This window comes from Acomys russatus, chromosome 27 (genome assembly GCF_903995435.1).
Source record: "Acomys russatus chromosome 27, mAcoRus1.1, whole genome shotgun sequence".
NCBI lineage: Eukaryota > Metazoa > Chordata > Mammalia > Rodentia > Muridae > Acomys > Acomys russatus.
Genome location: NC_067163.1, coordinates 15672149 through 15699635, shown reverse-complemented (window position 1 = coordinate 15699635; position 27487 = coordinate 15672149). Strand labels below are relative to the sequence as shown.

General features: G+C 39.4%; 1 protein-coding gene across 1 annotated transcript in view; it reads left to right on the top strand.

Moving 5' to 3' along the window:
* LOC127209822 (disintegrin and metalloproteinase domain-containing protein 5-like) overlaps positions 1-26435 on the top strand; it is a 65900-nt gene extending 39465 nt beyond the window's left edge. The window contains exons 19-22 of the mRNA XM_051169464.1: positions 1637-1639; positions 3129-3288; positions 5521-5574; positions 26126-26435. Coding sequence (XP_051025421.1) covers positions 1637-1639; positions 3129-3288; positions 5521-5574; positions 26126-26435 — 527 coding nt within the window. The remainder of the gene's footprint in view (positions 1-1636; positions 1640-3128; positions 3289-5520; positions 5575-26125) is intronic.
* The last annotated feature ends 1052 nt before the right edge of the window (positions 26436-27487 follow it).

Here is a 27487-nt window from a genome sequence, read left to right as displayed (position 1 = left end):
TCCAGGCTGCCTTTTCTTCCAATTGACTTAAAAATTGGGTGTTTTTTCTCCTGCTGTAAAGGTACTCTGTGGAGATTTCCTATTTGATGTCTGCCTTCTACTATGCCCAAATAGTATCTTGAGATGAAACAAGCATGGACGAGGCTGGGAAAACTAAGAGTTCTTGAGCTAGTAGTCGCGTTCAGCTCACTTAAAATAACTGGGCACTTATGGAAGTCTTTTACCTCCTTCTTTTGGGGACCTCCCATGGGCTCTTGGCTGTCTTGGATGAACTTCTCTATGGATATTATAAGATTACCAGCTTTTAAAAGAGGATGTACAATGCCAGGCTAAAATAAAAATGTAATAATTTGAGATATGATATATAACGGTAGCTACACACGCACAGATATTTATTTCACAATATATGTGAAAGTAGATGTATTTGAACTTTATATTATTCTATACTAATTGCTTTTGAATCAAATAAATGTAATCATTTAATCTGAATAATAGAACGAGTTAATAGTGTGCATTGTGTTATAGATTGGGTACCATACAGTTGTCTATTTTCTGCATCTTGACAAATTGTGGCTTTCTGTAATAGTCTCCAACCTCCAAAAAGAAGCTTCTTTGATGAGTGTACAGTAAGAGCTTTATTTATCTTTGGGCACGGCGATAAGTATTAAGGACACAGCTAGAGATTAAACTGGTTTTGGAAAGTGATAATTGTAGGTTGAACTCCAGGTTCCAGAGCCTCCCCAGCCATGGGTAGTTGGGTAGGCTTACAGTCCCATAGGTGATTTTTCTTCTATGAAACAGGCCTTGTGTTTAGTTAGACAGGGACTGATTACTTCCCAGACATTAGTGCCACTGTTGTACCTTTAGAGATATTTTGTTATTTTGGTCACTGTTGTGGTTCATAGGGGAGAACCACTGGTTGCTTTTTCTTTCTCTTGGGAGTTTGCAAAGTTCCTTTGGTACCATAACAGCTAGTCCTCACAGAAGAGACTTCTGGATAAAATCCAATGCTATTCTTCCAAGCTCTATGCTATATCTGAAGAGTCTGGTGTCTTTAGCAATAGTGACTTACCCTCAAATTCTGGGGACCTACCACATTAAGCAGCTATACTACTCCTTAGTGTAGGCCTGAAGGTTTCAACATTTTCCTCCACCAATGCTCAACTTTGCCCGTTGCTGCTATGCTCACAGTATATAGGAAATGGAAACAGCCTAAATGTCTTTCAGCTGTTGAATGTATAATGAAAATGCAGTGCATGTACACGGTAGACTACTGTTCAAAAGGAAAATGAAATCACGAAGTTTTCAGGTAAATGGATGGGACCAGAGCACATCACGTGAAGTGAGATAACCAAGACTCAGAAAGACAAACACTGCATGTCCTGTGTATTTGCAGTTTTTAGCTCTGATCTTTGGGGGTGTGTATATAACCTGGAAAAACCACAGGTACCAGAAAAAATGAAAGGGATCACGTGGGCAGGGAGATCTAGAAAGGAGAAAAGCAGGGCACAGCTTCTAAGAAGGAGCAGATGGGGATAACAGGGCGTGGCTTTTAACCAGCCACATGGCTATTAAAAACCCAGAGTGGCAAGAGACATTTAAAGAGAACTTCAAGGAGCAAGGGAGCTTCCTGGAGATGGTCCACCATCTTGCATTGCTGCAATGGGTGTACGTTGGAGAGGCGTGGCCACCAGGGGCCATTGTCTCTTGATTGCCTCCTTCTGCTGCTGTGCCTTCCCATGCTTGTCATCTCTGTAATCCTCATATATCTGGCATGGGGTGACTAGGCTGTGGGGCAACCCTCACTGCCTGCAGTAGTCTGGGGTATTAGCCCACTCTGTTGGGCAAATTTCCTGAAGATCAATATTAAGATGTACTTTCATGAAATAATACTGTTTAGATGAATTGATGATTTTGTGATTCAACTCAAGTAATGTAAAGCCCTCCTGCAGAATAGCAAAAGCCGCATAGAAAGTTCTGTGAGCCTTCTTGTGCCACAAGCATATAAATTGGAAGAAAAACAGTCTTGGGACAGATTTATGATCGAGACAAAAAACATTCATTCAAGGTTAGACCTAGAGGTGAGATCAGGGGTCTCAGTGGGCACCATGATAAGAAAAGCCACAAATAACTATACAAGACTTCAAAATAAGACATAGAATAGACCTGCTGTTTCTTGGTTAACACCTCATTGCCCTATAACATAAAAATAGCTATTGTGTTGTCTTTGTGATAATTGCTTTTATGGCCATGAGGTAATTTTTCTTCTGATGTACAGAGCTTTGCTTTAGAGGATATGTAAGCCTAGGACAGAAATAAGCAGTCGCTGGAGCCTGCTTTGCTTCATCTACCAAATATGTGTGTGCAAGTGTGTGAGTCTTCCCCCTGGTCTCTTCCTCATTGGCCCCAGACACTCACAGAGAAGTCTGCTGAATGATTAATTGCTGACTCTACATGCACTTTCCCGGTCTCCGCTGCCCTGTCGAAACTGGCCTTCGACACCAGAGGGTCAGTTGCACAAGCCTGCCATTTTAAATGGTGGTGTATTATTTAGATGTGCTTTTTGAACCGTAAGAGGCACTTTTCCCCCAGCAATAGTGTGTGTGTGGGGGGGAGGAGAATTGGGTGTGTCTTATGGTCCGATTGCTGTTTTTCTGGTCTAAAAACTAGATGGGTCTTATGGTCTGAAAAATATGGTAACCCTTGATCAGAAATACGTTTCAAGTTAGTACCTAAGTCCTATTTTTAAGTATACCCTAAATAACTTAATCAGGCCCTTATAAGAAATTATCACGCACTGAAATAATTAATAGGATGTATGTGTGCATGCACGCGCACACACACACACACGTAATTAATAAAAAAGAGGGAATGATTTGAAAGAAAACCAGGATGACATGAGAGAGGTTGAAGGGAGGATAGAGAAAAGGAAATGGGGTGACTATAATCTCAAAAGGGAAACACTGATTTTAAAAAAGAGCTAACACCTCAATTTATGCTTCATACCGTAGTATTTGTGATGAGATGTTTGGTGTCAGGGCATAATCCTGGTGATGATGTCTTTTCTGCCTTTCCATTTGGTTAGTAAAATCTCAGACATAATTTAAAACTGGTGTTTTCCATTCTAGGTAAAAGCTATATTCATCCAAGTTCTGGTATTCTTCCAAAACACCAGCTTCAGCTCATTTTCTATATATCTCTACCCATAGTTTTCATTATTACAGCTGTACTTATAAATCAAAAGAAGCTGAGACAGCTATGTGACAGAGAAGGAAGTGAAAGCAACAGGTATATGTTAGATACGCACATATACTTATTATTGTTGTATCAATGTGTTAAGACAAAAATTTTTTTCTTCATTAAAAATAAGATTATAGGTAAGGCCATACAAAGAGAGGCACAGATATACACTGCAAACTGGATTGATTTCTATGTGCATTTCCATCCCCCAAATCACTCAGGTTATCACCAGCATCCGTGAAGAAGACAATGCTGCTGTAAGCGTCTTGGAAGGAAATTTAGCCTCTTAGTTTACTGGCCCTGTCAATTAGCCATGTTATCACATACGTAGGCTAGCATCATGAAGAATTGTAATATAACAAAATTTAAAACCCTAAATGTATTGTCTAAAACTTCTATATTACCTATTTCACACAGTAACTGAGTGAACTGTTAATAGTGTCGGACTGAGAGACAGGAGACAGGACGAATGATACTTAACTTCAGAAGACTTCATTTTAAGTCTCAAGTTTTACAAGCAAAACTATGATATCTTGATCAAATGATGTGACCTCTGTATACTTGTAGTGATTTTCGGTAACTCTATAGGCATGAAATGAAGAAGGATTTCCAATGTACTCAAAGTGTTTAGGAACATATATTTAGTAAGTAAAATAGCCCTACTATCTGGAACCAGTTACAGAGATGGTTAACTTTATGTTGCACTCCTGTGTTTACCTCATAGTATTTAGCCATAGTATTTTCCTCTGGTTTTACCTTTTTAGAATTGATAGGAAGACCCAATGGAAGTATTTTCCATGATAAAGAAAAAACATGTTTAAAAAGAAAAAAAAATACCAGGTTTTCCCCCCTAGAACTATGAATGTATCTAATAAACAGAGTAAACTTTTTTACTAACTAGTACCTAGAAATAGAATGGGAGAATAGCAAAATAAAAGGATACAGAGGGTCCTAGAAATCTACAAGTAGAACAATATAATAGGCAGATTTGGGCCCAGGGGTCCTGCTCAAACTAAGGCACCAGCCAAGGACAATACAGGAGGTAAACTTTAAACCCCTTCCCAGATCTAGCCAATGGTCAGAATATTCTCCACAGTTGAGTGGAGAGTGTGATATGACTTTCTCACGTACTATGGTGCCTCACATTTGACCATGTCCCCTGGAGGGGGAGACCTGGTGGCACTCAGAGGAAGGACAGCTGGTAGCCAAGAAGAGACTTGATACCCTATGAGAATATACAGGGGGAGGTAATCCCCCTCAGGAACAGTCATAGGGGAGGGGAATAATGGGAAAATGGGAGGGAGGGAAGAATGGGAGGATACAAGGGATGGGATAAACATTGAGATGTAACAAGAATAAATTAAAAAAAAAAAAAAAAAAGAAATGCTCGCCACTGAGCTGGGCAGATGGTTCAGTGAGGAAAATGTTTGCCGTGCAGCCATGCAAGCCTGTGTTTGTGTGCTCTGTCCCCACTTAAAACCCTGAGTGTGGTGGCTTGTCCTTGTAATACTAATACCTGGGAGGCAGAGGCAGGAGGAGGATCCCTGGGGTGCTGCCCAGGCAATCCAGCTGAATTAATGAGATCCAGGGTCAGAGAGGGACTCTGTGTCCCCGGACACCCCAACAGCTGTAGAGTGATTTAAAAAGACATCACCACACACAGTACACATACATGAACAGGCACACAAACATATATTTTCTTTCTTTCACAAACATTCAAGAAATGCTTGCCATTTGTTGTCATTTGTTGTGAATTATCATTTGTGAGTTGGTTGAAACACACATTTACCCACATAAGCATTGCTAGCCTCTCAATTAAAAGTGATTTAACATAAAATTTTAAATCACAGATATTGCTTAGATAGACACATAAAACAAAAATTCTCAAACTTGTTAAATATGTGTTATATGATTATTAGAGATTATTTGAAATCCAAACTTATTTTGGCAGATTCACAGAAACGTTAAAACTTTATGTATTTATGGGGCAGTATGTTTTGATTAGCTTGATTTTTTTTGCACATTGCTCATGAGTTTGCCTTAATTCCACTTAATGACTCAGGGATATCATAGATAGGGCTCCCTATATAGATGTAGGTCAATAGTATAAGTGAAAATATCAGTAAATGGACTGTTCCAGTGCATAAATGGCACCTGTTTACACTGGAAAATTACATTTCATGTATGTGAATCATGCTGTTTCCTTGGACAATAGTCTTCGTATTTCGTGTTTGAGATTTTGTTTTCTCCAGTTTAAAATGAAGTTTATCACTTTTACAGATCTACATTGGAAAACAGTGGGACTAACACCAAGTTGACTCCCAGTGAAGGAAGGTAAGCATGGGATGATACAATTAGCCACTTGTGGTGACTGGGTTTTATGACTGCTGAAAATGGCTAGTGTACTGTCCACACACATTTCTTTCTGATGATCTCTGTGGCTGCCGTCATAGATTGTTTCATAATAGTATGCAACGAAACATGGTTGCATGCAGTCCTGGCCTTTCCCACTGATCTGTCCAGGATAATGATGGTTGGACTTCCATGCTAGCACACATGAGACTATCAACTGTGGGTTGAGGAAAGAAGAATCTATATCCTGAAAACATGTTACCGTCATATAAAAAGATGTCTGGCAAGGATGCCTTATACATGCATAGTCACGAGATTATCTCAAATAAACGAGTGTAGGAGCATCCTTGGAGTTGCTATCAGTTTTGTTCTTTACTCCATCTAGGAAAATAGAGTTAGACATCAGAGAAGGAAAAATAAATCAATCGTAAGAATTAGGCAACTGCGTCAATTATAAAAGTTTCCCTTACAAAACAACAGGTAGAATATAGGAAGAGAGACTACTTCATGAAGAATCTACGGCTATTTTCAGTTCTCTATCATTGTAGCATGAGGCTATAGAGCATGGTGGTATATTCAGCAAAATCTTGAGATGAATTACTAAGCTGAGAGAAAATTAAGAGATATACTGTTATGTACTAGCAGTTACCATTGTCAATTTTATTTTACAATTTACAAAAACCTGGCAGATTTTTATTTGAATTACAAGGAAATATATGTTGTGTGATAACTTTTTTTGGGGGGGGGGAGGATGAATACATGTGGGCTTGCCCCACATAAGGAACCAATGACAGACCAAGGTAATGATACTATTAAAACCTGGTTTGATAAAATGGTGAACTTACTGCAGTGACTTACAGGAATATGAACGAAACGTTTAGTCACAGGACTTAAAAAATGACTTAATGGTAGCTTCTAGTTGTATCACTAAAAGCTGACTCCAACATTGATGATGACTAGTGAAACCTGGAACCCTGGCTCTTTCTTCACACATGATGTGTGGGCAGTTCCTCAGCAGTCCTTACTGTTCATATAACCTTGGGGGAGGGAGGAGTCTTTGTGTCAGGTAAATTTTAGGGACTTTGAGACTTGTAAGTTCTTTTACTTCCTGAATCTTAAGTCTTAATCTTTACAACTTCCTGAGTCATAAAAAAAAGAAAATCTTCCCTCTAGGAACAATGTTTAATTTGGAGGAAATTACTACATAAAATATGTGTATTTATTGAAAACCCTAACAACAAAGAAAAAGATGAGTTAATTGTACTCAAAGACACTGGATGGAAAGAAGAGTAGAAACAAATCTATACAAGAAAAATAACTGAAGGAGTAAACAAAGACAAAAGATGATTCTTTGAAAAGCACATAAAATGTATACAAATGAGACTATAACTTAAATCAAAAGAGAAATGATATGGATTATTAATGTAAAATGGCATTATTTTAATTTTCTGGGCATTAGAAGAACTTAAAGTTAGTAAACTAAAATAATTAGATAAAAAATATGTCCTTCCACAAACACGCCTGTCTCTAGCCTCACAGGATGCAATATGAAAGCAATCAGCCAGTTATCCTCTATCTACTGAAGACCTGAGGGCTGCAATTCTAACTCTCTCTCTGTCGTCTATGGTAGTGCATACTTCCAATTGTAGCCTGTGGGATGATGAAGCAGTAGGGTCCCCATGGCTCTCACTTGCAGGAATTGCAGGTGTAAGCAATCACTTTTTGACTTTATTGAAAAATTTGCATCAATTTTTTATTAGGGATATTGGCTCATATACTTTACTTTTCGGTGGTACTTTAGTCTAACTTAGGCATCATGATGATTATTTCTGCTGTTAATTTGACACAGTCTAGAATCACCTAGAGGGAGGCACAGTGAAAGATTATCTAGATCAGGTTGGTCCTTGCTCACACCTGGGGAGGATTATTTTGATTGTGTTAACTGAGGTTGGAAGACTCCCTCACTACACGGGGAGGGAGGGTACCATTTCCTGTCCACTAAAAGTGGAGAAAGAGCACTGAGAACAGGGAGCACACACCCACACTTTCTCTGCTCTTGGCTCTGGGTGTCACTAGCTGCTTCCAAATTTAATTGTAATTCGTTTTTCACTAGTTGTTTTAGAGCCCATATCTTTTCCTGAGTTAGGGGCCACTGATTCACCCAAACAGGCTCATCATTGGTCCATGAAATTTTATCTGTATATAATTCATCAGTAACCCCTATAAAAATGTTGATCATTTCATTTTTTTATCAGTTGTTAATATTACTTTCATTTTCCCCCAAGATATCTCTTTCTCATAAGGAGAATGGTAAAGAGGAAATAATGTAAGGTTGAAAAGTACTCACTTTGTCTTCACATACCCAATTTAAAAATTTTGAACTTTGAGCTACATTGGAAGCTATCCCCAGTCCTATCACAGTAGAGGTGGTATGTATTATAGGCCATGTCACAGGCCAGTCCTTTCCTGCAATGTAAGGCCTGTCTGTTCTTGTATCCAGTAATCCTTGAATTGCTTTTTTTTTTTTTTTTTTTTTTTTTTTTTTTTTTTTTTAAGGGTTTTTGTCTAGTAATCTGTTGAGTTCAGGCTGCCACTTCTATGGAGCCAAACCTTTTGCCCCCTCTAGTCTGTTTTAATATTGGATTGGGAAGCTGTGTATAAGGGAGCAGTAATGCCCGAGCTACCTGTTGATTCCTGTGTAACTGTGTCGTTTTAATGGTTTAATCATAATTTTTATTTTTCCCTGGAAATCTGAATCAATTATTCCAGGAAGTACTTTAAAGTTTTTTTTTTTTTAATAATTTGATCTTCTACCTATTATAACACCAAAGGTGCCAGATGGTAGTGGCCCTTTGAATCTTGTGTTTACTAATTGCACCCTTTCATAAAGAGAAAGTAAATAATCTTCTTCTATTGTAAGATCTAACTCTGTACTTCCTGGGGTTGTTTTTGTTAAGATTAAGATGTTAAACTCAGGAGCCAGAGGATTCAGAGGATTCAGTATACTTTTACCTGTCTCCTGGTTTTGTCCTTTTTTTGGAGGGGGGTGGGTGGGTGGAGGGATTGCCCCTCATTCCGATTTTTGTCTTTTCATCTTTCAGAGGGGTTCCATCCTTATGAAATTTTGATTTATATTCTTTCCTTCAATGCTTTCCCTTTCTACACTGAAGACACAGTCCTGGAGGTTGGCTTTTCTTATTTTCATTTTTTGAAGTTTGTTGTGTTGTTGTCTTTTACGGTCACAGCTCATGTGTCCTTGTTGACCATAAGAAAAGCATGACACTTTCTGACTTGTTTCTCCTTTTAAGTTCAGAACATAGGCGTGAAAATATTGTCGTTGTATCCCTGTAGCATAGGCCATTCCCTGGACCACTGCTGGTAAGGCATCCATACGTGTTTTGATGTAATCTTGTACAGTCCCTGGTTTTTTTTTTTTTTTTTTTTTTTTTTTTGATTGGTCTAATTAGTTCCTGGCAAAGAATATTGGCATTTTCTCATGCAAGCTGTTTCAATAGCATGTTCGAGCCCTCAGAGGGAGGAAGAATCTTGCCTAATGCTTTTTCCAATCTAGCAATAAAGTCTTCAGAAGGTTCATCCTGTTTTTGTTTAATTTTTGTTAACACAGTTGTCTTATGATCTATAGGAGGGAGTCTCCTCCAAGCAGCTACAGCTATCTTGGAAACTTCTTTTAGTACTTCCCTTTTTAAGCCAACCTGTTCCTGGGGGGTGGGAGAAGCATAATCCTTTCTACCTAAGAGTATTGACATAGTGGGTTTATCTATCTTGTTTTTTTTTGAATGATAAATTTTGAATCACTTCCCTTGCTCTCCCTCCATATTCAGTCCTCCATACTATAAATTGTCCTGGGTTAAGAGTGGACTTTGCAGTCTGATGTCAATCATAAGGAGTTAGCCACATGTTAGCCAGCATTTCTACAATCTATAAGTGTATGGAACACTTGTCTCCATACTCTTAACAGAATACTGAAGTTCTTTAAGAGTTTTCAAAGGAAGGGGTTCCCATTTGGGTGTCTCTCCTTTGAAAATGGTTACTGGAAAACAAAGTTACAAGTCTCCTCTTTGTCTGGCTTCTTTTATAGCCCCTAAAAATTCCATTTTCGCTGGCATCTTCCTTTCAAACTTAGTTGAATTTGTTTTAAAGGTGGAAGGGGCAATAGCTGAGGCAAAGATATCATCCACTTTTGTCCTAAAAGGATTTTTATCATGAAAATGATTCCTTTCTTTACTAAGATCATATTCTGGTTCTTCCTCATCATCCAACCCATCGGCCCCTGATTGTGCCTTGAGGAGATTAGTAGTAGATGAGGAAGTATTATATGACTCAGTTTCCGTCCTCAGAGGAACTACCCCATCCTTTGAGGGTGCTGTTTCTGTTAAAAAAAGAAAGCCATCTCTGCCTTTTCGGAGAGGAGGTCTCTAATATGTACCCATAATGAAAATGCCTGAGCTGGGACCTGTTTAGGGCCATCATGTTCATAAAAATCTCCTCGTCCCTTGTCCTACCTTTGTCCAATTTTCTAAGGACAGGCTTCCTTCCTCTGAGAACCAGGGACTGACACTTAGTACAAAGTTATAAAATTCTGTCAAACTCTTCTTTGAGGTTTTAACACCTCTACTTTCTAGCATCTGACTCAATACTGCCAGGAGCAAGCCTCTGTTCTTGGACTGTGAATGTCCCGTGATTCTTACCTTCTTGCTGTTTTAACTCGATATCTCTCTATCAAAGGAGTCTGCAGTACTCTGGCTGCCACGGACCACCCAGCCGGGTGTGGGGGTCCCTGGGACGAGGGCCCTGAAGTAGGTATGTAAAGATTAGGTGATGACAAACAGAAAGCAAAAACAGAGGCAGTTTGAATTCTGAGTGTGGTTTTACAGCTCTCAAACAAGGATTTTTATGCAGAATGAAACAAGCATTACAACTCTTAAAAGATGTGTCTAGTGATGCATTGTGGGTAAAACACAGAAGGTGTGTGTAGTGAAACAATCATAGGTAGAACAAGGAACGTCATTATTACTTGACAAAGAAAGTACAAAATCATCCAGGGCAAATGACATTAATTCCAAGGACAGGTTAAAAATTCTCATGGTGAGTAATATGTAACCTATATTACTGTGAATCTTCAAAGTATGATTTTAAACTATTTTAAGTCTTTTTAAGGTTCCCTTAACCATATATCAAAGCCCACTTTCGATTACACACTTGTAGCCATATGAAATTTTATTGTTGAGAAAACTTTCAATCATAGCTTTATTTTGTAAGCGATTTGTAAAGTAAAGTGCTGGTTCTCACAGAAATAAGGTCATGGCTAATGACTCTATCTCAAGGGATGGTCTCTTATCTAAGTTTCTCATTGAAAATCTCAGCCTAGCCTATCAGGAACATCTTGTAAATAAATTTTTTAAAAAAGGAACAGAATTAATGATTTGCCATGAGAATTACAGCTCAATATTTTTCTCTGGCCAAGAGATTCACAACCAATTCCAGGAAACCTCCTTCCTTTGAAGTTAATGCCTCAGTCTGTGAAACTTGTCACACAGAATCTACGGGGAGTGGTGTGGCAGTTGGCTTTATTCCTTGAGTGCCTAGAGTTGAGGCAGTCCTCACCAATGTCTGTATCTTGAATTTGTTTCTCTACTTGAGCAAGGTGAGAGATAAACAGCTGACTTAATAGTGCTTGATATAGATATCCAGGTTGGCCAGCACTATTCATTGAAGGTGCTACCTTTTCTCCTTTTTATACTTTTGGGAATTTCATGTATGCATATAATGTGCTGTGTAAAATTTACCCTGCCTCTAATTCATTTCCTATTTACCCATGTTCCCCTCTCAATGTCATATGCTCTTTTTTAAAACACAAAGGTTTTACTTCTATGTAGAATAGGTGTAGCACCATTTACTAAGGTGTGAGCACAGTAACCTCTCAGGAACTGCATTCTCAAAGAAAACTTGGTTCTCCCTCATCTTCAGCTAAGGGTTAGACTTCACAAGTTCCTATATCAGCCATGCTAGATTTTAACTATTTGATCTTACGTAGGCTTTGTGTGTGCAGCCACAGCCTCTGTCGGCTAATGTGCGCACCATGTCATCATGTTGGATAAATATTTTGTAGCAGATGCTCAGCACCTCATTGTTAAAATATTTCCGTGTCTTCTTCCTCAATTGCCCTTGAGCCTTGGGAAGAGGAGTTGCACTATTAATGTCCTGTTTAGAACTGATCACCTCCATGGTCTTTTGTTTTCTGAGTGATTAGTTGTGGGCCTCTGTATTAATCACCATTTACTGCAAAAAAAGAGAAGGTTCTCTAATAATGGTTGAGATGCACTAATGTGTGGATATAACAGTAAGAACTAAGGGGGGCAGTTTATTACCATGTCGATTGGCAGAATGATAACATTTGGTTCTCCTTGAGGGTCTATGAATTAACCATTCACTATTCTTTTGGTCAGTGAAAGGCATCAGGCTTTAAATCCAATAAGAAAGTAGTTGGTTACTCCAATAACATCCATGCCACTATTACACCAGTGGGCATATCTTCCCAGGCCAGTTGTTATTGTCGATCTTAGGGATCATAGCTGGGTAAGATTGTTGAATGCTTTTGTTCCCTGACAATGTAAATAGAACCTTCCAGCTCTATGAACACTAGTCAATAGAGATGAAGATTCTAGGTCAGTACCAGTTTGATTTCTCCATGTCTTATGACTTGTGTATGTAGTGTCTTCAGCAACTGGTACAGCTATATCTAATGGGAACAGTGAAAGTCACAAAACTAGCACAGCTATTTGACAAAGATCGAGCAAAGCTGAGACAAGTGATGCTTTCACTGTAGTGCGGTCTCCCACTTCTTGATCTTGATGTCTATGTGTCACATGATTGGGGGGCTTTTATTATTTGTACAACTTGAGGATATTGGATTGATGGAAAATTTCTAAATGAATCATTTATGCCCTCTTCCAGGAGCACTGCTTCTAAGCTTCCCCAGGACTGTCCTGACCACAACACCCCTCGCACTTTTAGGGAGACACCTTATCTTGCCCTACTTGAACGTCTTTTTTGCACTCTGTAGGTTGTGACTCAAGTAAAGATGCCAGAGACAACGTTATGAGGCTTTGACTCCAAGATACTCTTAACACATCTGTCCCTACACTTACTCAGGAACAGATACTCAGAACAAAGTAAACTTAAAATGGTAAACATGATTTGAGAAGTTGGCAGGAGATTAAATTAAATGCCTCTTCCTATTATTGATGGACAAAGAATGGAGTGGATAAATGATAAAAGAATGTAGCAGTAAGACCTCTCTTTTCAGCTGTGTGCAGTGGTGTAAGCCTTAAATCCCAGTGCTTGGGGAGGCAAAGGCAGGCAGATCTCTGTGAGTTCAAGGCCAGCCTTGCCTACAAAGCGAGTCTAGGACAGCCACGGCTACACAGAGAAACCCTGTCTTCAAAAAAAGAAAAACAAACAAACAAACAAAAGAAAACCCCAAAGGCCTCTCTTCTCTTAGAAAAAGTTAACTCATATAGGGCCGCTGTGGTGTTGTGTGACCAAGGAACAAAAATTACCAAGATAAGACATATAAATAAATTCTACAAATAAATAAAATATAAGCATTGCATTATGACAGAAATTGAATAATACTGCAGCATCCTTAGCCTGAAGACTTTTCGTAGTCCTAATGGCAATAACTCTCTATTCAAAGTTGATAATACACTGCTTGGTACATGCCAATCTGCCCAGGCTGGCTTGGAGATTTTTCTTTCTGTTTAGTGCCTTTGAAACCACAGAGTTGCAAGCTGTCATGCTTTGGCAGAATATGCCCTTGAAACTTCAATGTTATAAAAAGTTGGGTTGTGGGGTTGACAAAGGGAAAATGATTGTAAAAGATAATCTATTCTGCCATGGTTTATCAACGATGCCTAAACTTATGACCAAGAAGTTAAAACACATGTCTGGAAAAAAAAAATGATACGATCTATGTTTTGGAACAATACACATCTATCCCTGCCAACTGGGATCTGTATAAATAAAGAAGTACTGGGACTGCCAATCAGTCAGGATGTAAAACTCCTCTGGGCCCCAGTGCCTGACTCATTCCTCCCTTACTGTTCTTGCGTCCACCCTGCTTTGGGCCTTGTCCTCTCCCGGGGCTAGACCCTGGCCAGCAACAGAAGTCTTACCATCAAGTTCTGGAGAGTAACCCAGAGCAATGGCACCAGCCTGTAATGTTTGGGGAGTGTCTATGGGACTCCACCATCCAACATCTCAAAAAGAGGTAACCCATACATGATGGTGGGCTTTTGTTGATAGCTTTTGGTGTCTGGGAGAGGCATTGTCACACCCGTTATAGGGTAACTCCATTTAAAATCTGTGTGTGTGTGTGTGTGTGTGTGTGTGGGTGTGTAGAAGCTTCTCCAGTAGTTTCTATATGACTTATACAAAGTTGTTTGTTATCCCTCCCCACTTCCTTCCTCTATACTCCTCTCTTTCGTTTGTTATCCTACATAACTCTTCCTGTTCCATTATTCCTTTTCTCCTTTTGTACCACCTACATTCTGCCCTCCTTCCCCGAATCCTCTGCCCTTACCTCAGCCTTTTACTACCTTCTTTATTTCCATCAGGATTCCAAGTTAAATGAAAGCACCACTACAGACACAATGCACCTCTTATCAAAAATCCAATGAAACTTTTCACAGAAAATGACAAACAGTCATAGATTTTATACGGAAACACAAAGGACCAAGAATCGTCAAAACAATCATAAACACAAAAGACCAAGAATAGTCAAAACAATCCAAAATTGTAAAAACACTTCCGGGGGCGGGTATCACCACCCTTTATCTCAGATCATATTACAGAGCTATTGTAATGAGAACAGCATGGTACTGTCATAAAAACAGGCCAATTCACCAATGGAATAGAGCTGAATACCCACACACAAGCCATATTCCTTCAGCCACCTAATTTCTGACAAAGGGGCCAAAAAATACATGCTGGAAGAAAGGCAACAACTTCAACAAACGATTCTCACCAAACTGCAAAGGTACATGTAGAAGAACGAAACTGGACCCAAAGCCTTCACTCTTCTCAAAACTCACCTGCAAATGGAACAAGGACCTCAACTCAGCATCTCGAATCTGGTGAAGGAGAAAGTAGAGAACATGCTTTAATCTACAGTCATAGGAAAGGATGTTTTTAAAAAATAGGAACCTGGTAGCATAGTCCAACAATTGACAAATGGAACCCCATAAAACACAAAGGACACCATTGTCGCAATGAAGAGGCAGCCCACGTAATGAGCAACATTCCTTACCAGATACACATCTGACAGATTCTTATTACCTAGTTTATACAAAAACCTAGAAACCAAGAACACAATCCAATTAAAAATGGAGACACAGAACTAAACAGATTTCTCAAAAGCAGAAATATGAATTGCTGAGCAATGTAATTTAAAATGGTCAACATCTGCTAGCCATTAACAAAATACAAATTAAGACTACTATGAGATTACATCTGGCTCAGCTAGAATGACTAATATTAAAAAAGAAAAAAAAAAAAACACTGACGATCAATGCTGGCATAGATATAGGGAAAAGAAAACACTTAGCCACTGCTGGTGGGAGTGCAAAATGGTGTACCTAGTATGGAAATTAGTGTGGCTGCTCTCCCTAAAACTAAAATATATCTACCATATGATTCAGATATAGCACTTCTGGGCATATTAACAAAGAACACTACAAAGATAATTGCTCACTCATGTTCATTGCTGCCTTATTAACAATGGCCGTGAAATGGGACTGCCTGATGGATAATAAAAATGTGGTAAAATGTGCAATGGAATTATATAGCAGTAAAGAAAAAATGAAAATTTCAGGCAAATAAATGGAGTTGGAAAAATCATTCTGAGTTAGGCAGCACAGAACCATAAAGACAAGCATCATATGTTCTTATATGCATACGCTATTTAGGCATATGCATTTAACTTGGGAGTCCTGATGGAAGTCAAGAGGGTAGTAAGAGGCCGAGGTGATGGCAGAGGATTCGAGGGAAGGAGGGCAAAATATAGGTGGTATGGAACCAGATAACTGTTTTGTTTTTCTAAACTTAATGGGGGCATTAATCTTTCCTCTTCACTGACCTCTGTCTTTAAAATCAACTGGAAATAGGTTAGCTGCAAAAGGAATTGAGCAGCATGGGCTCACTGTTTGTTGTCTGGCTTCTCCCACAGCATCACTCTCTAGCCTCCTCGAGTGTTACTACCCAAGAAGAGGCTCTGAGGTAACTATGAGAAACTGGCCTTTTAAGCAGAAGAAGAAGAAGAAGAAGAAGAAGAAGAAGAAGAAGAAGAAGAAGAAGAAGAAGAAGAAGAAGAAGAAGGAAGAAGAAGAAGAAAGAAGAAGGAAGAAGAAGAAGGAAGAAGAAGAAAGAGCAGGAGCAGGAGAAGAGGAGGAGGAGAAAGAGGAAGAAGAAGAAGGAGGGGGAGGAAAAGAAAGAAGAAGAAAAGGAAAAAAAAATCACAGTTTCTCTCCCACTTCTGCAGAAATGACTGAGGACTCTAAACCATGAAACAATAAATCATCTGTGTCTGTATGGATGAACTTCTGTCTGTGCCTTCTCTATATTTTAAGTTCCATTTCTGCCTTATGCACCTCTATTTATGTCTGGGTGAAATGGTGAGTCTGTCCTGAGAAGACTAAAACATGACCCTCATGAACCTGTCAGGAGACCTCACTTCATGCTCACTGCCCAAGGGCTCAGGGTCTCCCATCCCCATCCTCACTATGTAGGATGGACTGACTCTTCTCTGTCTCCCTCTAACCTACCTACCTCAGACATTTGTTCACACAAGAGCACATATAATTCCTGTTTGGCTATTGCTTCTCTTTTTCCATAAATGTTAACCTATGCCAAACTATCTATTTAAAAGGGGGTAGAGAGATGGCTCAGCAGTTAAGAGCACTGGCTGCTTTTCCAGGTGATTGGATTTGATTCCCAGCACTCACATGGCAGCTCACAACTGTAAGTCCAGTTCTAGGGAATCTGATGCCCTCTTTTGGCCTCCATGAAGGCCTCCAGACACACACAGTACACAGACATATATGCAGGCAAAACACCCATACAAATAAAAATAAACTAAAAATCACTAAAAGACTTATCATCAAGCTGAGGAAGGAAGCAGCCCAGGGCTACTGTTCTGCACAGCTCTTTCCCTAAGTAAAGGGCTTGTTTCATGTTATCACCATTCATCAAATTTGACACATTTCAGGCCATACTGAGTGTGGCCACCTCTGCTGCTTACTAAGCCTCTTGGCACCAGTGTGTTGTAAGCACCACACACCAGTGCATTGGAATGGATCATGGAAGCTTCACAAACTTGCACAAGTCAGTTAGTTAAACGAACTCAGTTGTCAAATAAATGAAAGCCAACACTCACAATGTAACCATTCTTAATTATTTTATTGTAATCTTATCTTTGCCCCCCACCCCTGTGATACAATGGAGATTGTGCCTTTGTGTTAGAATTTCCTGTCTTTCCAGTTCTATAGATATCAACCGTTGGCTTGCAATCAATTGTTGTTTGCTGAAATTGACAAAAAAACACTTGTGTTCCTTTTGTCCCCATGGAGACAGCTGTATATTTTCCCAGCATGCCTTATGTTTTTATTTTGAAAATTACACTTATTTATTTATTTATTGTGTGTATACATGCATATGTACATGCCATAGAATATATATGGAGGTCAGAGGACAACCTGTGGGAACTGGTTTCTCTTCTACCATCACTACATAAATGTGATTTTAAAGTACAATGGGATATTATTTCAACATTTAACACCATTAATGTAAAAAACAAAACAAAACAAAACAAAAGCAAAAGCAAAAAACAAAACAAAAATCAAAACTAAGGGCTGGTGAGATGGCTTATCAGGGAAAAATCTCTTGATGCCAAACATGATGACTACAGATCCACACGGAGGTCTGAGAGAATGGATACCACGGGTTGTCCTCTGACCTCCACCCGTGAGGCCATCAGCACCTGTGTAGCACACTTTTGCACATGCACACATACCCAACAAATAGCAATTTTAAAAACTATGTGTAGCCAGTTAGAGCAAGAATTCAGAACAAATGTGAATCATGTAAATAGTAATTGTTTGGGAAAGCAATTTGGAGGCATCTGACGAAGTTAGACATGTGTTTACCTCATGATTCAGATTTTTCTAACCTTCAGTATTTACCTAATGGGAAAGAAAGCATATTTCATTACAACAAAGGCACATGGAAGCTTACCATAACATTGTTAATAATAGTAAGAATGACACATGCATATCCATAAACATAGGAGTGGACAAACGGACTCTAGTATATCCATCAATACAGTGGAATGCTACTTAACCATAAGTAGAATATTTTAATATATAAAACATAGATGAACCCTAAAATACTTATGCTCATTATGATTTCATATATTTAAAAATAAAATAAAGTATACAAATGTATCTGTACAAGGATAGACTAGACCAGTTAGTAATTGCTTGGTTATGTAAATCCTGTAGCTTGGGATGGGTTATACAAGTGTCTGAGGACATTTGTTCGTGCGTTTGTTTGTTTGTTTGTTTGTTTTTTCAAGACAGGGTTTCTCTGTGTAGCCCTGGCTGTCCTGGAACTGGCTCTGTAGAGCAGGCTGGCCTTGAACTCACAGAGACCTGCCTGCTTCTGCCTCTAGTGCTAGGATTAAAGGTGTTTGTGCCACCACTGCTCGGCTGTCTGAGGACGTTTTTGAGGTGATAGCTATCTTAACCATTTGCTTGTGAGTTCAGATTGTCAAAGATAATTGGGAGGTAGACTTTAAATAAGCACAAATCACCTGGCATTTGATTATATGTTTGTATATATGAGAATATAATGGGCAGGATCTCCAAAATCATCACAAAATTTTGTGCCTATTTATTTATAATTGTAGTTTCTATCCCTTCAGTGGAGCTTGGTTGACTTCCCAGGGACCCACATCCTTAAAAAACAAAACAAAACAAAACAAAACAAAAAAACCCTCAAGTCCCACTCCTTAATTAATAAGCTAGAAGTTATATAGCCAAGATGGAACATTGATTTATAATTATTCACCTCCAAGAGTCTCTTAGTCTCCTCATTTCCATATATTTAGGGGAAATGAAGTCTGCATTCACTAGCATGCTTCTGCAGCAGCATTCTATTTCTGTTTACTAAGAATATGTGTGGATTGGCAAGAGATGTACCATTCCTCCTTTCCATATTGATCTGCTCTCACTGCCTTTTCTTCCTGTCCTGACTTCCCTGAGTGATGGGCTGTTACATGAATGTGTGAGTGATGTAAACCCCCTCCTCCCCAAGTTGCTTTTGGAGGCAGTGTTTCATCACAGCCATAGAAACCTTAGCTAAGACAAACACCACCCTTAGCTGTGTAATTCTCAAGTACAATCTCTCCTGAGATGCTTCCAGTAGCTCCATGAGGCCCAAAACTCTGTCAAGGTTTATTGTTGGTTTTTTTTTTTTTTCTGGTCCAAATCTCATTATCAAGAGGTCCTGAACTCTCCGGGCATTGACCAGGCATTCCTCCTGAGAAATGTTTTGTTGTGAGACGGCTTCCTGGAGCTGGTACATTCTTCATTCACCAATGCTAACACAGTAGCTCACCTCCTCCTATCCACTCTACTTGATTCTTTGGATACTAAGAAGGTTTTGCTCAATGGTCCCCTCTAAAATTATATTTAATTCTTAACCATCAGTGCGATTTCTTTGCTTAACTCCTTAGTCATCTTAATCTTAGTTCCATTCCTCACCCCCTTCAGTCTTCTTATATTAGGCACCAATCAACGTTATTGTTCACAATTTCACTTTGGATTTTTTCTTTCAATATATTTCTCCTAGTTAATCTTACTTCCCTGGTTTTCTGAAGTTCTTCTTTATGCAGCCTTACATCTCTATTCTTTCAGCGCAACCACACATTTCCAGCTACCTTTTCACTATCTACGCCTAATCTTCCTAGACACACCTGGCTTCAACACATCTCTAACTTATTAGGTCTCTCAGTCCCTGGATGTTTCTCCTTGCCCTGATACTGTCAGCCACTATCTTTAGCTGCCCCACCATCTAAAAAGTATCAATTTCCACATCAAATTATTCACCTAAAACCCAAACCGCCTTACAGAATAGCATCTTAACTTCAACTCTGGTATCTTCACAACTTTGTTTTTTTCTTCTGCTCTCTAGTTCAGGGTATAGAGACATTGCTGGACTGAGGTACTCAGACTTCACCTAAGTGAACGCTACTGCTTTTAGGGTAAATTGTATGATTCCCACCAACCTCAGCCATATACAATTTATCTTTCTGAGGAAAACTATCATTATTTCACTTAGAATGCTTGAACGATTTCACATTATTTTGGAAATAAGCCCCAAGATGCACTGTCCCTTCTCTCTCTCTCTCTCTCTCTCTCTCTCTCTCTCTCTCTCTCTCTCTCTCTCTCTCTCTCTCTCTCTCTTCTCTCTCTCTCTCTCTCATTGCTTATGGCTGTGCTTCATAATCAGCATGCTAAGGAATTATCCATCCATTTCAAAACTAGGTTCTGATACCCAAATTTAAGCATAGAACTCATGATGACTTCAAACATATGATTAAGGCTATTTATCATGATTGCAATCTACCAACACTAAATTAGTTACTTTGGAACATAAGTTAGGTGATTTATCTACAGTCTGCCCAACATATTTAAGGAACACCTTCATATACACATGAGTATAGTATGCAGATGATACATATATACGTGCATATATATGTACACACAAATCTATCTATCTATCTATCTATTTATCTATCTATCTATCTATCTATAATTCAAATTGCCTCTCCATGCACAATTCTTTAGAATTTCTGTTTCAATTTCTAACTCAGAAGAGTTTATGGCTCTAAAAGAAAGTGAAATGATATAATCAGAACTGGTGACTCTGTATAATATTTATGTATTACATATTGATATTTCATACTGCTACGGCTCTGTTAAACTGCTGGCCTCGGTACATGACCCTTTGGTTACATACATGTGATTATGTTGTGCACACATGTTGATTTCAGCAAGTCTTAGGGCATAAATATTTACAAAGCCTCATTCAATCAGGCTGCTTCCCTTTACTGACATTGCCCTCAAGGGCATTCTTTGAGTGTGTCATTAACCTTGTCTTTCTCTAATCAGTTTCCAGCCATCTGCTGGAGCTACCAAGCTTCTCTTAGCTGAATGGCACAGTTGCTGATGTTTTTGGCAGGGTCCTTATGTTTGCACTTCCCTGCTTTATTTTGGATTTGGTACTTTGGAAGGATCTACAGAATCAGTAAATGACTCGTGGGTGTTTATCTCCGCCCCCCCTCAAGTCAAAACTACATTCACACAGAAGTTGCAACACATGCTGTCTTAGTTGCGGTTTTATTGTTGTGAAGGGACACCATGAACACGGCAATTCTCATAAAGGAAAACACTTAATTGGGGATGGCTTGCAGTTCAGTAGCTTATCCTGTTATCATCACGGTGGGGAGCATGGTGGCACACAGGCAGATGTGACAGAAGAGAGGCAGCGGAGAGTTCTACATCTGGATCTGCAGGCAGCAGGAAGAGGTGGTGACCCACTACACCCGGTTTAAGCTTTTGAAACCTCAAAGCCCAACTCCCAGGGACACACTTCCTCCAGTCATTCCACTCCCTATGAGTCTATGGGGGTCATTTTCATTCAACCCCCCCACATGCATTTGCCTGATGTTCAAGCACTTAGAAGCCCAAACCTGGAAATGACCCAAAATGTTTTGCAACAGACAAAGGGTTACTTAAACTGGGAAATTGTTTCTCACAATACTACTCTTTAATAAAAGAGAATAAAATGATGAAAAAATATTAGAAGTAAAGGAATACATGCTTAGCAGACAATATCCAAATCAGAACCCAATTTACTGTATGATTCTGTTGATGAATTTATTAGCATATTAAAAATTCTATCTATGGGGAAGCAACTAAATAATAAAGCTTAAGGAGGGGAAAGTGTGGGTGTGTCTATAAAGTGGATTATCAAAAAGCTTTATTTTCATTGTACAGCTTTTCTAGATGTGATTATAGTTATGTAAAAGTACATAGTGATTAAGTTACATAAAACCCTCCCCTCCTGACACACACACACACACACACACACACACACATACACACACACCATCTGTGTGTATGTCTTATCAGAAGAAACAGCGAAAGAAGAGTATGTGGATTCTCCTTTGAAAAGCCTTAAAAGTTATATTTATTATTTTTATATGAATGTGGACATCTTCATGATTTAATATGCACCATGTGCATGCAAGAAACTTCAGGGATCAAAAGAGGGCATTAGATCCTCTGGATGTTGTGGGTTGTGATGTGGGTGCTGGAAACCGAATGAGCTCAGGTCCTCTGCAACAGTGGTAAGTCCTCTTAACTGCTGAGCTGTCTCACCAGAGCCATCTCCTTGTAAAAAGTCTATGTGTGTGTGTGTGTGTGTGTGTGTGTGTGTGTGTGTGTGTGTGTGTGTATGTAACTATTTTAAATATTATACAAAATCAACTGGAATCAACAACTCCTCCAAAAGTAGTTATTTAAAAAAAATCTAGAAAAGAGGGTAAGAAGAGTAACAATAGGATATACTAAACTCTACTGCAGAGTCAATTAAGCTATAGAAAACATACTAACATACTATAGTATACACCAAGATGTTAATGTGACATTCAACTATATTGAGTCATAGTTAATTTGGATACATAGTCAACATTTTGCTATATTCTTGCATAGCTACACTTGTACTACATTTGTACAAAATTCTTTTGTTTTGTTGAGATAGGGTTTCTCTGTGTAGCCCTGGTTGTTCTGGAACTCACTCTGTAGACCAGGCTGGCCTTGAACTCACATAGATCCACCTGCCTTTGCCTCCCAAGTGCTTGTGTTAAAGGCATGTGCTACCACTACCCGTGTACATACAACTTTTATTTTTTTCTTCTACTCCTGTTAACATCTTTTAATTAATTTTTTAATTAATTTATTCATATTACATCTCAATTGTTAGCCCTTCCCCTGTTTCCTCCCATTCCTCCCTCCCTCCCACTTCCCCCCTTCTCCCCTCCCCTATGTCTGTGATTGAGGGAGATCTCCTCCCCCTATATATGCTCTTAGAATATCGAGTCTCTTCTTGGTAACTTGCTATCCTTCCTCTGAGTGCCGCTAGACCTCCCCATCCAGGGGACGTGGTCAGAAAAGGGGCACCAGAGTTCGTGTGAGAGTCAGATCTCACTCTCCACTCAACGGTGGAGAATATCCTGTTCGTCGGCTAGGTCTTGGTAGGGGTTCGAAGTTTACTGCCTATATTCTCCTTGGCTGGTGCCTTAGTTTGAGGAGGACCCCAGGACCCAGATCTGCCTGTCATAAAGTTCTTCTTGTAGGTTTCCAGGACCCTGTGGTTCCTACTATTTCCCCATTCTTCCATGCTACTCTCGCCTAAAGTCTCAGTAGGATGTCCTCTCCTCTGACCCACTTTCTTGGTAAGTAAAGTTTTTCATGGGACGTATCCCTTGGACTAGTGTTTTGATATTAGTGAGTACATACCGTTTGTCTCTTTTTGCTTCTGGGTGAACTCACTCATTATGATAATTTCTAGATCAATCCATTTGTCCACAAATTTTGGGAATTCCTTGTTTTTAATAGCTGAGTAGTATTCCATAGTGTAAATGTACCACAGTTTCTTAGTCAATTCTTCTACTGAGGGACATTTAGGCTGTTTCCATGTTCTGGCTATTATGTATAAAGCAGCTATGAACATGGTTGAGCATATGTCCCTATTGTGTGGTAGTGCATCTTCTGGGTATAATCCAAGGAGTGGAATAGCTGGGTCTTGAGGAAGCCCTATTCCCATTTTTCTGAGATAGCACCAGATAGATTTCCAAAATGGTTGTACTAGTTTGCATTCCCACCAGCAAAGAAGGAGTGTTCCTCTCTCTCCACATCCTCGCCAACATGTGGTGTCATTTGAGTTTTTGATCTTAGCCATTCTGATGGGTGTAAGATGGAATCTCAGTGTCGTTTTGATTTGCATTTCTCTGATGACTAACGAGGATGAGCATTTCTTTAAGTGTTTCTCAGCCATTTGATATTCCTCTGTTGAGAATTCTCTGTTAAGTTCTGAGCCCCATTTCACAATTGGGTTGTTTGGTTTTGTGGTGTTTAATTTCTTGAGTTCTTTATATATTTTGGATATTAAACCTTTGTCAGATGAAGGGTTGGTGAAGATCTTTTCCCAGTCTGTAGGCTGTTGCTTTGTTCTACTGACAGTGTCTCTTGCCTTACAGAAGCTTCTCAGCCTCATGAGGTCCCACTTTTAAAAATGTATTTCTGTTAGACTGTCTCACTCACTCTCTCCAAGCTGCTTTCTTAAGCACTTCTTCATATTCTAAAGAGCCAACGCATTTTTAAAAACACATCACTGCACTTAATGACTGTTAGTGATTTAATCCCACACTCCTTTGTTCCAACCCATCCTTAGCTCATTTGCGGACCTGCCAATCCCACCAAATCCAGAAAGGATTCTGAATGTCTTTGCTGTGAAGAAATACTAAAGTCTGGGAAGGAAACAGCCGAGTCAGGAAAGCATCACCAGCCGTCAAGGCCTGTCTTCTCAGTGAGGTGGTCTTGGTTTCTGGGCTCAAACACCTCTTTGTGGTCACCTCTCAGTAATATGGGGTTTTATTTGCCCTTTAATAAATATGGTGACTACCTATGAAACTGATCACATGTGTATGGTTATAAAGGGATGGAATTTCTCTTTGTCTTTAGTCTGACATAAATTTCATGAATGCATATTTAATAAATATTTTAAGTTTTATTAAGAAGGGGGCTTGGGAAGATAAATGGGAGAATTATTTTTTTTTTTTTTCTCTGCAGAAGTTTTTGTTTTCAAAGACAAAAGTAAGTATCTTTCACTGTTTCACCCCCCTCCCCCAGTAGGGGTTGTCAACTGTGGTCTGGTTATGCTGAATTCTCCTAAATGGACTTTCAATTTCCAGTCTTCATAACTGATGTCATGTCCAGATTATGTAATAGATTATTTTCTGAGATACAAATATAGTGCTGGTAAAACCCTTGGAAGAAGTCATTCACGAATCCTACAATACCATTTCTGTAGCTACTGTTGAGTTATGTAGAGGGAAAGCCATCTTAATGCAGTCACACAGACATCTCTATATCTGACCACTGACTTGCTTATAAGGCATCAGTAATAATTGGTACTCCATGCCAATTGCTTGTTGGCCTTTGAAAAGTTCAAGGTTGAGTTAGTTTTGAATTATTTTAATGTTTACAGTCAGAAACCTTGAAATGTATCTGCATTCATCAGGTGAAAGCAATAACGATGCCACTTAATAAGCATATGTTTCTGACTTTGGCTACCCTGTTAGCTTCCACGAATAACTAGCGTTCATCATAACTTTCATGACCTATCTTAAATTTTTAAAATGCCTTAAGATTTCAGTCAGGAAGCCACGCATTTTAGGGTTATGCACTTCTAGAAGTAAAAGTACTTATATATTTTTTTTTCTGCCAGTTATTAGATGATTTTTCCAGTACATGAAAAACACATGGCCTTATGAAATACTGGAATATAAAAATAAGTATGATATACAACAGAAGCTAAAGCAAATAATTCGGTAAACAAAAGAGATTTAATTTTCTTGTTACTGATAATTAGCTACTACAGATATTTCTTGACAAACATTAAGATGTTTAGAAAGAAGAAAAATTTAATTGTTTTGTTTGTTTCTTTTTACAAAATGGAAAAAGGATTCATTTTATTTTACGTGTAAATAGTGCTTGTTAAGGCATACAGGCTGCTGAAGCATGCGCAGAAAGAACTGTTATTAGGTGGATGAAAACATTGCTCATGGGTTAAGAAGGTGGACCATGCTTCTGGAGTCCAACAGTCATGTGGGGTGGCTCTGGGCATCCTCGGACCTCTGCAGTGAAACTGCTGACTCCTCTGGACTCTGGTTCCTGCGGACACAGAGATAACTATGGCAGGCACCATGTGGGGCTTCCTGTTTCTGCCTGGCTCTGCCTTTCCTGCTTCCCAAGAGCCCAGGTACAGGGGCCACGAGCTGCCGCCGTTGTACCAACTGCCATCACTGTGGCAAAGCCAGCGGCCACACCATGCTGCCGTTATTCCTGGTCCTCTCATGCCTAGGTCAAGTGATCACCACAGGCCAGGGTAAGAAAAGCCACTGCTGGGCAGGGGACCACCTGTCAACAGGCCACCTGCCATGCTGGCTTCTCAGTCTTTTGCTCTTGGAAGTTCAGAACAAGGCTAATGAAGGTGCATCAAAGCCTACCCAGTTCCAGGGTCCAGGGGTCTAGGGGTCCATCTCTCTCTGGTGGTTAGAGGACTCTGCGCAAAGCCCCTTGATCCTCATTTACTGAAGTCCTCCAATTAGGAGAACACAGGCGAAGTGGGAGGAGAGGGAGCAGGAGAGGGGGCGGGAGCGAGATAGAGTGTCTCATGTCCCACGTGTTCTCCGCGTGGCTACAGGAGGGTACTTAGTGCTGCGCTGCAGTGTACTCACTGTGTCCTCCTCTGCAGACTTCGAAACACCACTTCTGCTTATCACAGTGCCGCAGAAAATCGAGACCACCATGGCTGCCGAGGACGCAGAAAAGCATGTAACTAAGAAACTGGATTTTTGGAAAATGATGGGTGTTTATTTGTACTCTACTTCTGGCCCGCATCAGCGAATTTCTCCATAGCCTTTTTGAAGTTCTGTTTATGACCAATTTTGTGTGCTAATCACTGTTGGTCTGAGGGAGGGCTAATGTCTCACCTTTAAAAAAATTTTTTTTTTAAATTTCCAAGTAGTATATGAACATTGCACAACTGTTTTATGTGAGACTCAAATGATCTAGAGTCTGGTCCCCAGGCTGCCAGTCACAACTTACTGGACTCTGAAAAAACACGCCCACTAATTATATATTCTTACATGGGAGACTTCACTAAAATTTACTGTCAGTTATGATTTTTTTAAAACTGGTACCATAAAAGGCAGCAGGCCTATAAATGCACACATATGTGAATACTTTAGAAAACAAAATATTAAAGTATAAAAATTATAAAGTTAGCCTAAAGAACACAGAGAGATGGTGTACAAAGTGAGTGTCCATTCATGTAAATTCTGAGGTACTATTTTTAACGAACTGAATATTCAGTCACATACTTTTTTTTATGCTCTATATGCCAATATTACTTTTCCACGTCCATGGTGTTACCTCACACATGGATATCTGACCATCAGATCGCCTCCGGTTTTCTCAGAGCCATTTCCATAGGAGCAATGGGGAAGCAGCTAGGCAGCTTTAGGAGAGCAGTGCAGAGTGTCTTCGGTCCTTTCCAAGTCAGACAATTGTTTTCTACAAAGTTAGGGCACTGAGTTATTCCTCATTTCATGCTGCCTTCATATCTTCCTCTTTCAGTCTTTCTGCTTTTGCTATTGTTAAACAGATACTTTAATATACAACATGAACACTATCTTGCCTAGTTTTATAACTAGCCTCTTGGGATTTGACAACAGGAAATATTCAATCTACAGTGCATTAATATTTCACATCCCAAACCATGAATTTAGCATTTAAAATAATATTTTCACTTAGTCTTTGGAAATTTCTTACATGTACATCTCTTGATCACACCCAACCCTACTCCCCTAGTGGTTCCCGGCAGCCCCCAGCTTAATGCCCTTTAAGGTTTATTTATTTATTTATTTATTAAAGATTTTTATTTGTGTATCTGTGCTTTGTCTTCGTGC